The sequence below is a fragment of the Alligator sinensis genome, unplaced genomic scaffold (assembly GCF_000455745.1).
Source record: "Alligator sinensis unplaced genomic scaffold, ASM45574v1 scaffold646_1, whole genome shotgun sequence".
In the NCBI taxonomy this organism is placed as follows: Eukaryota; Metazoa; Chordata; order Crocodylia; family Alligatoridae; genus Alligator; species Alligator sinensis.
Genome location: NW_005842642.1, coordinates 83,223 through 99,543, shown reverse-complemented (window position 1 = coordinate 99,543; position 16,321 = coordinate 83,223). Strand labels below are relative to the sequence as shown.

Sequence of the window (16,321 nt, the reverse complement as noted above, 5' to 3'; positions counted from 1 at the left end):
TGGCAGCCCAGTGCCAGGGCTTACAAGGGGCTTGCAGAAGATCCCTGCGGGCAGATGGAGTTGCCTGGCGGGCTGGATGCCACCTGAGGGTTGTATTTTGCCCGTGGGCCATAGCCCGTGAGGGCTGGGAGGGGCCTGGGGAGGTCCCATCTAGTGCAACCCGCTGCTCACAGCAGGACCATCCCAACTGCATCATCCCAGACAAGGCTCGTTGAGCCGGCTCCTAACACCCCCCAAGGCTGGAGCGCCCACCACCTCTGCGGTAGCCTGTTCCAGGGCTTCACCATCTTCCTTCTGAGATCGTTTTTCCTAATATCCAACCTAAACCTTCCTTGCTGCAACTTGAGCCCGTTGCTTCTCATCCTGTCATCTGCCGCCACTGAGAAAGGCTCGCTCCAGCTGCTCCTCAGCCCCGTCCCGCCCGGACCCCACTGCTTGCACTGACCCGCGGGGGGAGGGGGCGGGAGCAGTTCCCGCTCTACCGACACCCACGTGCCAGAACCTCCAGCCCCGCCCCCCTGAGCGCGCAGGACGCATGCGCGAACGCGAGCGGCCTCCCTCCTTCCACCTCCCCTGTTGCCTACCGGAAGCAGTTGAGGGGCAGACGGTTGGCGCCGGTGAGCACTTCCGGGGCCGCTGCGAGCATCGAGCTCTCGGCCTTCTCTGCCTCGCCTCGCGTGTCGTCCCCGGGGCCGCCCCTCATGGCCGCCCCTGTGGTGAGTCCGGCTTCGCGCTTCCCGCCTATGGGGTCCGGGGGGCGTGGGCGGCGCGGTTGGCCCGCGGCCGCCCCCCTTCCGGCTCGGAGCGGCGCGGCCGGGTCGGGCCGGGCCGGGGCTCTGCAGGGGCTCGTGGGAAATCCTCCCCCGGCCCTGGGAGACGGTCGCGAGAGTCGCGGTGCGGATCCGCTGCCAGATGGGCAAAGGCGCCCCCGGGCGTGGGAGGCTGCTTAGGGCGGTTGGGCTCGGGCTCGGGCTGTGCGCCAGCCCTGCCCCGCGGGTCGGGGGAGCAGACGGCAGTCCGGAGCATTAGGTTTTAGCACCGATAAGGTCTTGGGGGTCGTTGTCACAGGCGGGACCAGGGGAACGATTAGAGAAAAATAAGAATAGGAGCCAAAGAGAAGACCTGGTGATGTGACCAAGAGGCAGGCAACAACCAGTAGGTGTAATTGGAAATACTGTATTATTATCCAGTCCCTGGCCAGTCGAGCGTATGGGGCAGACGGACGAGGAAGACAGGGAGGAGGGAGCAGACGATGACAAGGGTGATGGGGTTGTGCCATCTCCCTGGAGCAATCGTACAAGATGCAGCTTGGACGCGATTATGAAGTTGTTGAGCAAGTTCCTGTTGGTGATGAAATGTGGGAATAAATTGCTTGGTAGCATGTGGAGTCAGGAAGCTTGTAGAAAACTTAAAGAACTGTGGAAGGGAGCTGAAGAAGTTGTCCAAGTGACAGTCATGGGGCTGGAGAGATGTGAAACCATTGATCTTACCCAGGGCAGTTACATTTAAGTCTGGTCCCAAAAGAAGTCAAGCACTTGACCCTTGACGTTTCCATCAAATATCTGTGTACGAGAACAAGCCAGTTGCAAGAGAGCAAGGTACTTTGGGGGTCTGTCCTCAGTGCTAAACTGTGGCTTTTGTCACACATTGTTCATCGTTGGTTCAGAGAATGAACATCTCTTTACGTGCCTCATTTCCATCAGAAAGAGCCCACTTGCATGGTCTGACTTAAAATGGATATTGACTATCTCAATAAAGGACACGAAAGGTGTTAGCAAAAACTTTAGACTGTTAAAGCAGCGCTAAAAATGGCAAAGTTTTGTGATAATATACAGTGCTGGGAGTTGCATTTCACAGACGTCACCAAGCAGGGGACTGAGGTTTTCTGATGGAATTTTTGGAAATAAAAGGCAAGGAAGAGGAGAGGTGACACTTACTTGTGGCAAGTTTTCAAAATTCCCATAAAAGAAAAGTGTAGCAAGCTGCATGCCTCCTACCAACCTAGGAGTGAAACTGCAGGCATTAGCTGCCTCAACTAACTGCAGTGTTTGGTAGCATGGTAATTTTAAGTATATTGCAAAAATGCTCTTAACTGTGTTACATGTGTTAGAAGAAATTAGAAAGCAACTTGCATTGTGTGCTTGTTTACAATTAAAAAGATGGCTATTTGGAGCCAACCTGGCTGGGTAGTTTCTTCATATTCTCCCTCATAACAAATGCAGGAAAAAATTATCCAAGTGAATGCCTTGATATTTGTTAAGGGCATGATAAACTTTAGATAGCTTTATTCCTAATTTGCCTGAGGACAAAGTAGTGTTAGTTTCTAAGACCTAGTTTAACCTCTGTAAAAACACTATAGCTGGATTTGCAGTTGGTTGAATAATATTTTCATGGTTAGTAGAAATGCAGTATTAATTTGACTTTTGAATGCATAGTGTTTGCTAATAAAATACAAACTAGAAGGGGAAGTGCAGTACTGTGATATTTGGGAGCTTCCCCCTCCCTCCCTATATTTCACTAATGGGAGTGGCATATCCTCTTCTTTTCATAATGGCATAGAAGAGGTGTTGTTATAGATGACCTGAGAAGTCCTCGGCACAATCAGCCAGATAAAATTAACTTGTATAAACATTCTTTGCTTAACCGCAGCGGGGGTGGGGGTAGTGAGGTAGTTCACATATTGATCAGAAATAAATGTTTATGTTGAGGGGATATGTATTCAGGTTACTCAGAACAGTCTAGCAATCCTGGACGTGTCATTTGGTTTGATTGGGCTCTGACTGCTTGTAAGTGACAAAACTTTTTCCCATTCCCAGTATAATTGTTTTGGAAATTCACTGAAATTCAGATTAGCACATCAAATTTTTATGGAACTGATGCTACAAACAAGGAACTGGAGTAAGGAACCAACTGCAGCCTAATTCCTCATTACCTTTTGTGAGAGGGAAGTAATGAAATCGCTCTCCCGTACTTGTGAATCTGGTTTTGTTTTACTTGCTTACAGAAACTGTTCTGGAGAATTCATCGGTCAGTTTTTTATATATTAAAAGTTTCTTTGTGCTTTTTTGTTTCCTTCTCTCTAGGATTTTAAAACATATGTGGATCAGGCTTGTAAAGCTGCAGAAGAATTTGTCAACATTTACTATGATACCATGGATAAAAGGAGAAGGGTATGTAACTATTATTGGGGGATTCACTTTTTCCTCCTTATTATTTTTTTCTCTATTTGGGGACATTCATGTGTATGGGAAGGATTTTCTTTGTTGTCTGATATGCATAGAGACATCTGTGAGTCTGTTACTGCCCTGTTGCTACTGAATCCAGACCTCTGCTTGTCAGATCTGCCATTAAAAGAATCTTTTGCACAACTAAGTGGATTGAGGTTCTCAGATTTGTCATTGTGTGGGACCCTTTTCAAGTTTCATGGACTTCTTTACAGTGATTCTGTTCTGCCTACCCCTTAGGATAGTTAGTTTTCAATGTGTACATGGACAGTTCAGGCTTACTTTCACTAAGTTTTTTTTTTTTTTTTTTTTTTTTCTCTTCTCAAAGAGTGCCTCTGGTCTCATGAATCAGGTTTTTTCCTATCCTCCTATGCTAGCTGTGCTTCTTTTATTGTGGTAGAGTGTCTGTAGAAATATCTGAGGAAAAAAGTGGACCCAACACCATAAAACTTGACATTGTTCTATTAACCATAGTTAAGGAAGTGCTAATTTGAATGCTTATTCTGGATACTTGCTTAATGTGGGATTATGTAGATCCATAAGTGTGTGTGGTTTTTAATAGAAATAAATGTTCTGCACCAGAAAAAGAGCAAAAGTAACTCCTTGTCAGACTTAGAATTATAAAGGTCTTTTATATGGAGAGAATCTCAGTATCTGACAAAACTCCTTGCACGTTACTCGTCCTTTTTGTCCAATGGCCAGTCAAAAGCAAAGTAGTATGCAACCATTTACTGGAACATGTGTGTTACAGTTATGAGAGGTACTCCTTGTAACAACATATAAAATGGTATGAAAGGTCTAGTCTTGTTATTCAAACTTATTGCACTTTTCTTCTATAACTTTGTTGGCCCCACATGGTATTTTAGTCTAGCTCAGATTACGCTTCCACATATTTGTCTCTCACAGGTGTACTATAAGTTGAACTTTGGAGTCCTTCTCATAAAGAAAGCAATGTATTTTGGGTGGGCTGGGGTGTGGTTCTGTTCCACTGCTTCCTGTTGGACAATGTCGTCATTGCTCAAATTCAGAAAATAGTTTTTATTTAGCAAATTAAGTTACGAAGCAGCAAACATTTTGTACAGTTGTTCCAGTCCTTGCTGAAGGACAGCAGTGGCTAAGATAAACCAATGTCCAAGCAGGACAGCTTACTTGCTTCTGTTACAGGATCTAAGACTTGTTTAAAGTGATTTCAGTGTCATATATTGGCAACAAGTAACTTGATTTTCTAAAAATGCATTTTTACACCTTTTTTCCCCTTTAACTTCCGTGTGTTCTCCATCTCCTAGGTGTTGAACAGACTCTATCTGGACAAAGCTACATTAGTTTGGAATGGTAATGCGTTTTCTGGGCAAGAAGCATTGAATAATTTCTTTGAATCGTTGCCATCTAGTGAGTTCCAAGTTAATATGTTGGACTGCCAACCAGTTCATGGTAAGGTTACTTTATATTAAGGGCCCCTGCTATTTCTTAACTATAAAATGAAAAACAGCTGTAATAAATGGTGCTCAAGATGACTTTTGAAACATGGCCAATTTGCAATTGGAATGTAAAGTTACTTTATTAAAGGGGCACAGTGAGAGAAAGGGTAATAGCATGGCTGAGATTCTTTACAGTTCAACTAATTTCTTATTAAGAGCACTTACTTAGGTAATGCATTTATCTTCAGGTACTGAAGAGGTTTTGTGTATATACAGCTGGTAGGACATGGGGTGAAAGTCGAGGTACATTCTACACCTGAGTCTGCTGCTGGTTTGCAGTATGTACTTGGGCTTCTCTCTCTCTCTTTCCATTACTTTGGGGGAAAGTGCCTACCTGTATAATCTTCTGAAGTTTGTAAACATACACTGCCAAGTAATTTGTTCAGTTACATTAAGTATTTGTTATGCAAAACTTCTAAGTATCAGTCTCCAGTTCGCATCATGTGGATATTTGAGGAAACCTTGCACAGAGAAAACAAAAGGTATAGCCTGGCTGTCTTCACTGTGTTCTGCAAAAAAACAACCAGGTTATAACTTCACAAGTAAAGGAAGCCAAACATGCTGTAGGTGAGAGGCAGGCAGTTGATATATCAAGAGAACTGCCTATGCCTATCTGAGAGCTTGCTTCAGGAGAATGTGGCAGTTTAACCTCTAGGTGGCATGCTTGCATAAGCAGTATGAAATTAAGCTCCCTCCCTCCAGATGTGGTAAGTAAGCACATTAAAAAAAATCCACAGCTTAATGAAGGAGCCTGCTGTGATGGTTCTGGTAGAAAGAATATAGCGAACAGTTTTTGTGCTCTTTTAGCTACTTGTAAAAGAAACTGTAACCAGCAGGTAACAATGCAGTAGTATTACTTAAAAACATCTGAAATACAGAAAATATGCGTAACTTTTTTTCCCCCCATCTTTCATTCTTTCTGTAAAGAGCAAGCTACGCAAAGCCAGATGACGGTACTTGTTGTGACTTGTGGGACAGTAAAATTTGATGGCAACAAGCAACGTTACTTCAACCAGAATTTCTTATTGACAGCACAAGCCACCCCTAACAACCCAGTATGGAAAATTGCAAGCGACTGTTTCCGCTTTCAGGACTGGGCCAGTTAGTGGCAATTGAAAAGCGATCGCTTTCCCTCTGCATTATGTGAGTTTAGCTGTCTGGACAAACGTTATCTCTTCTCCTCCTGTTCTGTTTGTTTTGGAATACTGCACAACTGGCTCTCTGTAGTTTCCCAGCAACCATGGACTGAATGGCAGACGCTTTAAGTTGGAGGAAGTTTCCTAAAATTAATTGGACCATCATGAAATACTCCAGGCACTGAACTGTGATTCACATATGTGGGGTTGCCTTACATGTGGTTATGCTGGCACTTTAGGAACTCTTCTACGTCCTCTTGAGTGCTGAAGTCTCCCCTACTTGGACACTGAATTCACTTACTACAGTCCTGTCCAAACATGTTCAGTCATTTTGGTTTATAAACATCACCTTTCATAAGCAGTGTTTTTCCTTCTTTGAAGAAGATACACACTATGACAGTGAGAAATAGAATTTCTTCCTCAGAACATGTCTATATGAAAGTTAAAACCACTTTCTGAGCCTTGAACTTAATTGAGCAACTTTTTAGAGGAAGTTTTTTCTAAATAATTTCTTTCCTAGTAGCTAGGTAGAAGTCCAGTCTCAAAATTGTAGGGAATGGAAGTGTTGTCAGTGAATGCGAGTTGGGACTGGTAGGATGATAGGCAGGATGGGCAAGTCATGTTTTCAGCTGCCTCTGAAAGTCTAGCTTTTGTATGCGAGTAAACTCAGGTGGGGGAAATCTGCTCTAAAACTGTTGTTTACTTTCCTTGGTGTACTGCAACACTTGACTTAATATCGTATCTTAACCTCCTAATAGTTGGTTAGGATAACCTATTTTGATTCAAATATAAGCGGTGCTGAATAATTCAGCTGTTAAGTCCCCTACAGCAGCATCTATGCTGTATGCCATGATAAAGGATAAGCCCATCAAGGTGACTGCAAGACTTCCAAAGAAAGGCAATATATAAGCTATTTACCGATCAGCTACGTCATTCTGTCTTATGTAGCTAATAATTCCATTGTTACTATGAAGGACAGAATTACTCTATTTTTTTCCAACTTTTTTCTTCCATCTTGAAGTTCAAAGGTTTTGTTTCAACCCTTTCAGGAAGCACTGTGATGAGAAATTGATACTGAAACTGTACGGTATGGCATTCAGCTCTTTGGTGCAGCTAATCAGAATAGATGCTTTGAGTGCCGTGATCCTGGAAGGTTAACCTTTCTGCATGAAGGAAGAGAATTTTTTTTTGATCCCAAGTTTGACTGAAACTTTCACAAGTGTATCTCTTATGTACTTTGCTTTGTATTTCTTGAATATTCATCAAAATTTTAAAATTACTATGTTTTATAGATTTTGTTTTTCAAAGAAAATCTTAGTACTTTAATCTTTAAAGGCTAGAAGGTAGCCTGCCTTACTCTGAATGAACATTGTAGATCTCAGAATGGCAGTATGTTTTGTATTCAAACTTCTGCCTTTTTAAGTTGAGCAGAATTAAAAGGTTTGAAGTTCAGTCGACGTGTGAAAACAAAATATGTGTATCTGCTTGTAACTGAAAATATGGGATGGCTACTTGTAGTTCTGTCCTGAATGTAAGTATTCTTGACAGATACTTTGGATATTCACATAGCTGATACAGCCTTTTTAATAGAAAAGTAATGTGACTGGACAATTTACTTTAATATCTTATAACCAGAAAACTGTGAAAATAAACCATATGTTAAAATTATGTTAATCTCTAAAGAATACACAATGGCATATTTTAATATTAAGATAAACTAGTTGGTTTTTATTTCATCTAGAGATTCTCATGACTTGCATCAGAAAGGTAAAAAATTAGTAAACTGGGCACCTATATTTAAAAAAAGATGGCTTCCCTGTAGTATTTCGCCAAGGAACTATGCCTTTGAGAGAGAAGAGAAATTCTAAAAATAGTGCAAGATCTAACTGTCTAGCAAGGTAGATACTATAATTTACTGGGGAAACGGTACGCTTTTAATTAGCAGTAATCTAGAGAGAGTCTCGATTTTTTTTTTTTTTCCCCCCCCCCCCCCCCTTTTTAAAATAATTTCAAAGGAAAAAAATTACTCTTAAAGTTTCCTGCTAGTTTTAAATGTAGTATCTTTCACATACTATCCTGGTTGTACAAACAAAACTTTCCATCCTGTTTTGTGCAGCAATCACAGTGGGAAGTGCATCTGGTCTGTTGCTTAGATTTCTGGAAAATTGGAGGAAGCAAAATTCCACTCCAGAGATGAATGCTTCTTCTGCTACTCTGTTCTCTTGTCACTGTACTTTCACTAGATCCATAATTTAGGTGTTTGCTTTTTGGGTTTGCCCTTGCAGTGAGAAGGGTCCTGTATCAAGGCAATTGGAGCAATACCTGCTATAGGAGAAAGTCCTTGATTTTTGTTTATTTATTTTTTTTCCTCATCCTTACAGAATCACACAAACTAAACTGTATTAGAACTTCAAACATCCTCATTCCTTTATTTGCCATTAAGGATTGTAAATCACTAAAACAGCCACAATAAAAATCACTGTCAAGTAATATCTTGTGGCATTTGAAGACTTGATACCTGCAGCTGTTTTGCTTACCTGATTTCTCTGGTATTGCACACTAATCTTTCTTTGTTTGCCGTTCTAGTTGTATTGTGGCAGGCTGAAAGGAGGAAAGCAACAAATTTAACTTAAAATACTAGTGCTGCTGTTTCTTGGAGTGGAGCCTTGTAGTCTTGATGGTTAACCATAAGTGATGAGTTGGCTGTGTCCACATCTGCTGAGGGAATTGTATGTAAACAGAGAAGTGTTTTAACATCAAAATGGCTTGCCACAAACTTACATAGCTTGAATATATCTTGTAAGCTTTTGAAACTGTTTAAGACCTCTTACAGGGGTTTCTTTTTTAAATAAGTTGCTGTTTTATCTGTTTTGTTTTTTATTACAAATTTTCATAGTGTTTTCTTACCAGATTAAAGTGCAAGAAACAACACTGGCTTTTAATCTTTACTATTTGGGTTTGGGCTTGGGCTTTGAGTTACTTGCCAGTGAGTTACTTGAGTATTGAAGCATTGCAGAACAGGCCTGTCACTGTCTGCTGTTTGACTGTGATATCAGCTGGGTCTTGTTGCACCTGCTGCTGTAAGCTGCACAAATGTTAATAGGCTTAGTGTCGTTTGGTTTAGTGGAGAAGGTGCACCCTAGGGTGAAACAGCATCTCTGATTGTCCTTCCCATGCATAGCTGTGACTTGCCACTAGAGGCTTGGTGAGCAAGGGCAGGGCCAGCTTGCTGTACTTACTCAATGCATGTAAGACAAGTCCATTTCAAAAATGAGGTGGGTAGGATTCAAGTGGGGATTTTCAAGAGAGAAATCCATCGAAAAAAGAGTATGGGAAAGTAAGAGAGCTAATGTGATGGTTTAAAAAAAAAAAAAAAAAAAAGGGGTTGTAAATATTCCTGTGAATCCTAAAGCTAGGCTTCTGAGAGCGCTCTTCACTATCTCTAGTAGCTGCGGTGCCTCCCACCAGTGCCTGGACTGACTTCCTGCTTGAGCTCCGTGGGGCCTGATCTTTTTTCTCCAGAGTTCAGGTAGCTCCTGACCAGCCAACAGCCCAGCCAGTGGCAGTGTAGCGGGGGGTGAGTTGCAGAGAAAAAAGGATCAGCTCCCTAGGAGCTCAAGTGGCATTGCTTTTTGTCTCCAGAGCTTGCCGTCCCGCACTGACAGGAGCAGTGAGTCGGTCCAGGTGGCAGTAGGAGTCACTGTGGCCTCTGGGTGCTCTGGGACTCCACTCTGCCCAGTGTTCCTGGGGGGTGAGGTCCCTGGGGTGGCCCTACTCGCCCACTGCATCCTGGGATGCTGGAGGACTTCAACTTGGGTGAAATAGTTGTGGGAAGTGGCTGCACCTTAATGGAACAAGAGCAAAATTAGGTGGATTAGAGAGAATCTTGCCCTGGAGTGGTGTAACTTTAAGCCAGATAATGAGTGCCTTAAACCCCTTAAAAGGTGTTTAATGTGCAGCCAATCCAGGAGTTAAGAGCTTCAGCTGTTGCCTAAATTACTGTACAACAAGGCCTACTTTTGCAGTAACAAGGTGGCATTTCTTGTTTGAGCAGTCACCACAACCTGTTCTTGGCATTAGCATTATGTAGAATGATAGAAGTAAGTAACCTTTGACTGGTGAGAAATAAAATTGCTAGAGAATGTTCCTTTATGAAGAATTTAAGTTTATATTGACATCCCACAAATGTAGATAAAACCAAACACGTCATTTGCAAAACGCTTGGACTGTAAATATTTATCCCTAAGAATAAACTGCTGTGCTTGAGCTGTCCTGTCTCTTACAGGCACTCATCCAAGGAACCATCAATGCAGGAACTCTGTGCATATTAAGCTGATGCTAACATTTAAAATAATAACAGAGAAAAGCAGACCAATTTGGTTATTAATGTGACAAGCCTACAGGTAGGTGCTGATATCCTTCAAGTGCCCTAAACTCCATAGCAGTAAGGATGTTGGACCCATAAAATCCTGGTACTAAATAAGATCCTAAACACCAAAAGGGACATTTGGTTTTTAGAAGTGCAGCAGAGAGCTTGCCACCCTGAGGCATTGTGGGAGCGATCCTGTCCTTGTCACATTCTGCATCATTCTGACCCAGACCTGTCCTGGGAGAGGTTTCAGGCTTACGTTAAACAGCCCAGGGGCTCACCTGAGTTGCAGCAGCGACTTGAAGCTGACCTATGGGCCACAGTATGGTAGAATATGGGAAGAGCTGTGGTTTCTAATGCACATTACATGCTGGGCTGGCCCTGTGTACGTGTCCTTAGGGGCACTATGGCTGTTGTCTGGTGCTTGCTCCAGTACAATCTTATCATATCACTGGCCCTTTTACCTGCTCTCTAAAGGAGCAGGAGTGGTATAAAACCCTTGTCTCAGAAGCTTAAAAATAAGATGCACTATTGTATGTAGAGGTCGTGCCATGTGGCATTCTCATCTCTGATTGGGGCCTGCATGTGCTTCTGCTATGTTATTAATAAAGGTATGTGGGAAGGAGCAGGGTGGGAATAATCCAATTGTTTGTGATGCATCCTCCTGACCAAATGCTGAAGTAACCTCCATTCTGTTTTCCTTCCTGGGAAGGAGCTAGTAAACTGATAGTCTTATAATGATGGGTAAGTGAATATATCCAAAGTTATTGGCACTTTATTACTGCTTTAAGAGGGTAGTTGCAATAATATAATCAAACATGCATACAGGTTTCCTTCGCTTTTTGCAGGTTCTGTATATGCAAATTTGCTCTTACATGGTTACCCTTTTTACGCTCAAAATTCATGATACTGGAGGTAAATTCATTATGTGAGGTAAGCCTGTAGAGGAAGGGACACGGGGGAGGGGTGCAGCACAGCCCAGAAGCTGCAGGTAGGTGGCATTGTCTGCTCCTGGGGCAGCTGCAGCAAGGAGCAAAGCAGAAGGAACTGTCAGTCGGTGTGGGATAGGGGGACGTGGCTCTTGCTGCTACACGTACCCTGGGAGGGCTGCGCTGGGTCTTCCTGGGTGACATGTGCCCCCGAATCTGTGCATGGGACAAGGGCAGGCTGGGGCCGGCGGCAGCACTGGGCTTTTCCCGTTGGGGGTCGGGGTTGGGCCACCCTGTACTTGGGGCAGGCAGCAGTGGCACTGGGAGGGAGGCTGCAGCCACCCTAAAATTTGCCGGAGCCCTCCCCGTAACCTCCCCTCCCAGCACCACTGCTTGCCCCAAGTGCAGCGCGGCACAGTCCCCTGCTGGGAAGAGCCTGGTGCTGCTGCTGGCCCCAGCCTGCCCTCATCCCGTGCACAGATCTGGGGGCACGTGTCCACCGCGAAGAGCCTGGCATAGCCAGCAGCCCTCCTGGGGTGTATGCAGCAGCAAGAGCTGCGCCCCCCCCCCATCCCGTGCCCTGCACCCAGTGACAGTTCCCCTCTGCTTTGCTCCCTGCTGCAGCTGCCCCGATGCCACCTGCCTGCAGCTGCTGGGCTGTGCCATGCTGCGCCCCTCCCCTCCACCCCTTCTCTGGCTCCAACCCCATTCCCTCCCTCACTGCTGTGGGAATGTATCCCTATTTGTTACCTTATAAACTGGGTTCCCTTTAGCAAATTCAAGTTATTCAGTTTTCTGGGAACGCGTCTACTGCATAAAATGTGGGAAACCTGTATTGGCATCTTCAGAGTCCAATCACTGAATATGAATTACAGGGACTGAATTGCCATCCTGTAACTAAGGCATATTGGCATGGTGCTAAGAGAGGCATGTAAAATTGCAGGGTCTGCTTTCCTTATCTAAGCTACTGGCTGAGCACCACTCTAAGGAGAGGCTATTTGCCTCTGCTTAGGTTGAGCACATGTCTCTGGCTTTTGTGATGTGAATACCCCACTGATTGGTATTAAACTGAGACCCCCACATCTCTTGTAGCCTGCTAGACCCCCACCACAAACTGACAAGTTCTCATATATGGAGATTACTCTGTCAGAGGTATTGGTTATGTTATACCAGAAAAAAGTGTAAATTTAAACTCTCGTGTACAAACATTACGCAGTCTAAAAATAGGCCTTGAACCGGAATGAATTATGGTCGTTCCTGTCATGCCTGCATTAATAGTCTGAAGAACCTTTCTCGTGATGACTATACCAGATGGCATCCTGTACATTTTCTGCTTATCTAGATGGACTGGTCTGTAACTGTTTGTACTGGGATCCTTTTTTCCTCTTACAGACCCAAATCTCTGTAGGAGGCCCCCAGTCATTCTCAGCTACTTTGAAAGGTTTTGTCAGGTCATTTGCACATTCTCAACATCAGGACCTCACCCAGCGTTCTAGCCTGTTCCTTTTGGATGCTGAGTCTTCCCAGCTGCTCCTGGATGTGATGGATAGTGGCTTTCCTGCAGAGCCAATAGGGACAAGATATGCAACACTTTGCAGGAAACAACTTTGTTGTTCCACCCTTCCATTTTTATAATTTATAACGTAACATGGGTAAGAATGGAGTAGGGGCCACAACTACCAGAAATAACACACTGGATGCCTGGAGTACTGCAGAATGGTATGTCAGCCAATTTAATTTTTAGTCACAGCTGGGTTCCGTATGTCCATAAAGTTTAAACTGCTCAGTATTCATAATACAAAAAGTTTTATAAGCTTTGGGAATTAATAGTGTTTGTTATGTGTTATGGGGTGGTCTCACCAGTCCTGGTTAATCAGTTAGATGGTAAGTAGTTCATAAACATAAAGGCAAACTGATCTTAGGATCATAAGAAAGTAGGGTTGAAAGGGACCTCTCAAGGTCATGTAGTCAGGATCATCCCTCAGTAAACCATCCCAGCCAAGCGTCTGCTGTCCTCTTGAAAATTTCCAAGAATTAAATTTCCACGATGGCTCTAGAATTCAGTCTTGTTTAGAGAGTTGAATTATTGCTAAACATGTCTCTTGGCTGATGATGATCATCTGTTGCACAGCTGCTTTTTACCAGAAAAACTTAGCGGTATCCTTTTATAGTAGGAAAGCTTACTGTAGTCCAGGAAAGCTGATGTGTCCATCTTGACAGATATCAGAAGGACTGCCTTTTAAACATGTTTAATTTCAACATGAGATTTATAGCAGGAGTTATGTCGGAGGGCAGAGTAGATCGTGATAAATAATAGTCCTTTGAGGCTTTAAAAATGTTAATAATGATGCATCTTTCCAAGTACTAATGGGACACTGATAATTACTTTGAGAGCTGTTTTCCTGACAAAAATGGTCGTGTACATCTTTTTTTAATAGAAATATTTTTATCCAGTTTAAAAGAACTCAGTGAGAACATTACTGTGTAAAAACCAGCCATTACTTTTTTTCAGTGTCACTGAACAAGCCTCAATATGTTCCATGAAGTGTCACCCTCAATTCACAGGGACACGGAGAAGCAAAAGGATTGGACTAGGAGCGGCAGCTGGAGACCATACATGGTTTTGCTAGTAGTAATGTGACTAGAAAATTGTCAGGATATGAATGCAGCCGAAGATTTGATGCATTTGTTCAGTGCATTGTCAGTTCTTGCTTATTTGCAAAGTTCATGAACAGTAACTAAAGTTTCTACTGCACTTTGAAAGGTGCCATAGAGCTATTATGTAGTTGTGTATGTGAAAACTAATAGGCAAGCAGTGTTTTGAGGTAAGGTGTTTTCAGTGCTTGGGAAAGGCACCTGCTATCTTTACTGCTCTTTCCAGAGTGTGATTCTACATGCGTCTGCAAATGCTCAGTATCAAATCCTTCATAGCCCCTTTGCATAAGTAAGGAGTCTTTTGTAGATCGCCACTGAGACCTCTGCTTTTAATTTTTTTTAAACTTATATGTTGAGATATTGTGTGCGTGTGTACACAGGTGAGTGCATGTCTGTGTAAAATCAACACGTGCATGTCCATGCTAGTGTAATTGTATTACTTGGGATCTAAATGAACTTTAGTTGCAAAGAATAAATATACAGTTCTAAAACATGATTTCTTAATAGCTCTCAGGGATTCCAGATTTCTTCCTGACTATATACTGTTCTATTTACACCTTTTTAATAGCTGAATTAGCAGATGTTTCAATAGTACAAAGATTTGCAGATTACTTGACAGGACATTTTGTACTTCTCTCTTTCAGGAATTATATTTGCAGGGTTAAATCCTGCCCCTCAGGCCCAGATGTAGCATAACAGACGTGGTTTGTGTGTGTGTGCTGAGGAGGAGACGCAGCCCAGGACTGGGGGTAGTATGGCTGTATGTATCCAGTATGACCTTTTTTTGCATGTAGGGTAGCAGCAAGTAGCAAATGCTTTTTCCTTACAGAGGTGTTTACTAGGTGGATGGCCTTTAGAAAGCACACCTAGTTTAGTTGCAAAAATAGTTTCTATTATGAGCATTGTTGCTTTTGTGTGTGCAACTATACACTGCACAGCTGCTTTTGCAAATAGCCGTCTTTTCATTCTGATTGTACTCTCCTCTCCCATCGAGCTAGGGATTGTGTGGCACCCATCACAATGGTAGCTGAATGCCTACTAGGTTAGTAGTTTGCCAGAGACAAATTGCTAGTGGGCATCTAACTTTTATTTGTGCATAGCAGTTAAAAGCCAGTAGCCCAGGACTGGGTGACACGCAAACAGAGCTGAGATGGGTGCCTAAACTCTGAGGCAAGGACTGTACAATGGCAATAAAGTCTCATAACTCTCCCTTCTCCGGTTATGCGACACTGCATATGGCATATATGGGGCGGGAAGGGACAGTTCAGTGTTCTGATGATATTGGAAAAATCTTTGGACGAGGACCTTGTAGCGTGGATCTGGCCTGTCTTGGGTGGGGGTGGGGGGTGTCGTCTTTTTTCTGGATGCTTTGACCACACTCCCTGCTACAGAATCTGCCTCTCGTGAACTTCATAGAAATCCTAGATGCAAGGCCAGAAGGGACCTTCAGAGGTCATCTAGTCCAGCCTTTTTCAACCTGTGGGTCACAACTCAAAAATGACTAATATGAAAGGGTTGTGAACAATCACGGAAAAAGATGGGGAAACCACGGGCTTCCTCTTGCAGGCTAGCAGGAGGCTAGCTACTTAAACTATTCACTGGGTTGGGACTGGCCATCGCTGTTTACGGCGCTGGGTCCTGCTACAAAAAAGGTTGAGAACGGCTCGTCTAGTCCAAGCCCCTGCCTGAGGGGGGTGGGCAGAGTTGGCAACTTCAGCGCAGGCTTTGTGAACGGCAGCGGTACCAGGGACACGTGTCTTAAACGTGCCAGCCCTGGAGCCCTTACCTTGGTCAGATCATGGTGGTACTGATCATAAAGCTTCCCTCCAGGGCAGCGGTTCCCAAGCGCACCACCAACTGAAAACAATACAGCCTTAAGTACCACCAGCAAATCGTGCAGTTCAACCTTAAATATTGCCAGCAAATTTTTGTCATATAATGTAATTATAATAAATCTGTTAACACATACCACGGTTTGGAAACTGCTGCTCTGGTAGTATATTCATAACCTGGTCCTACAATTTAACAAGAACTTGGCTCTGGTCATCATGACAATTCCCGGGAAAGGACACTTCAGTTTGTTACAGGAACCGAGGTGAAGGTGTAACGCTCTCTCTACATAGAAAACTAATATTTACCTGGTCCTGTACTGGGCTCTGTAAAGGATTTCGGCGCACACTTCACAGGAGCATGCTACCGCTTCTGGTTGCTGAAGGATGCCGACCTTGTGCAAGGCAGTGTTGTCTCTCAGACCTAGGGCGCTTTCGCTATCAGACCAACCATCCTCCTGAGCCGAACCGCCCGCGGGCTGAGGGGGGCTCAGGCACATAAAGAAGCTTTAAGTCTCCAGCCCAAATGACTGTGGCTATTTACAGCCGAGTTGCTGGGACTGGCCTTTGGCATGATGCGTTGTCACTCCTTGCTCTGAAACAGCAGTGACCCCCCCTGAATGCCCAAGTCCGCAGGCCGGGTCAGTCACCGCCGCGTCCCCAAATCCCGAAAGACTCTGCATGTGAGCCGCCTTCGCAGC

At 43.8% G+C, this 16,321-nt stretch overlaps 1 protein-coding gene and 1 long non-coding RNA gene across 5 annotated transcripts in view; one reads left to right on the top strand and one right to left on the bottom strand.

Moving 5' to 3' along the window:
* LOC112551880 overlaps positions 1-504 on the bottom strand; it is a 3,506-nt gene extending 3,002 nt beyond the window's left edge. Inside the window, exon 1 of one of the 2 annotated variants that reach the window (XR_003096216.1) lies at positions 256-504. This is a non-coding gene — a long non-coding RNA (uncharacterized LOC112551880). The remainder of the gene's footprint in view (positions 1-255) is intronic. The other variant, XR_003096217.1, reaches the window with a different exon arrangement.
* Positions 1-11,458, top strand: part of NXT2 (nuclear transport factor 2 like export factor 2) — a 60,122-nt gene extending 48,664 nt beyond the window's left edge. Inside the window, exons 1-4 of one of the 3 annotated variants that reach the window (XM_006033566.3) lie at positions 591-716; positions 3,084-3,170; positions 4,511-4,655; positions 5,630-11,458. In XM_006033566.3, the coding sequence (XP_006033628.1) occupies positions 702-716; positions 3,084-3,170; positions 4,511-4,655; positions 5,630-5,808 (426 nt within the window). In that variant the 5' untranslated portion in view covers positions 591-701 and the 3' untranslated portion in view covers positions 5,809-11,458. Of the gene's footprint in view, positions 1-590; positions 717-891; positions 1,599-3,083; positions 3,171-4,510; positions 4,656-5,629 lie in introns of those variants that run through there. The other 2 variants (XM_025215379.1, XM_025215378.1) reach the window with 2 other exon arrangements.
* The last annotated feature ends 4,863 nt before the right edge of the window (positions 11,459-16,321 follow it).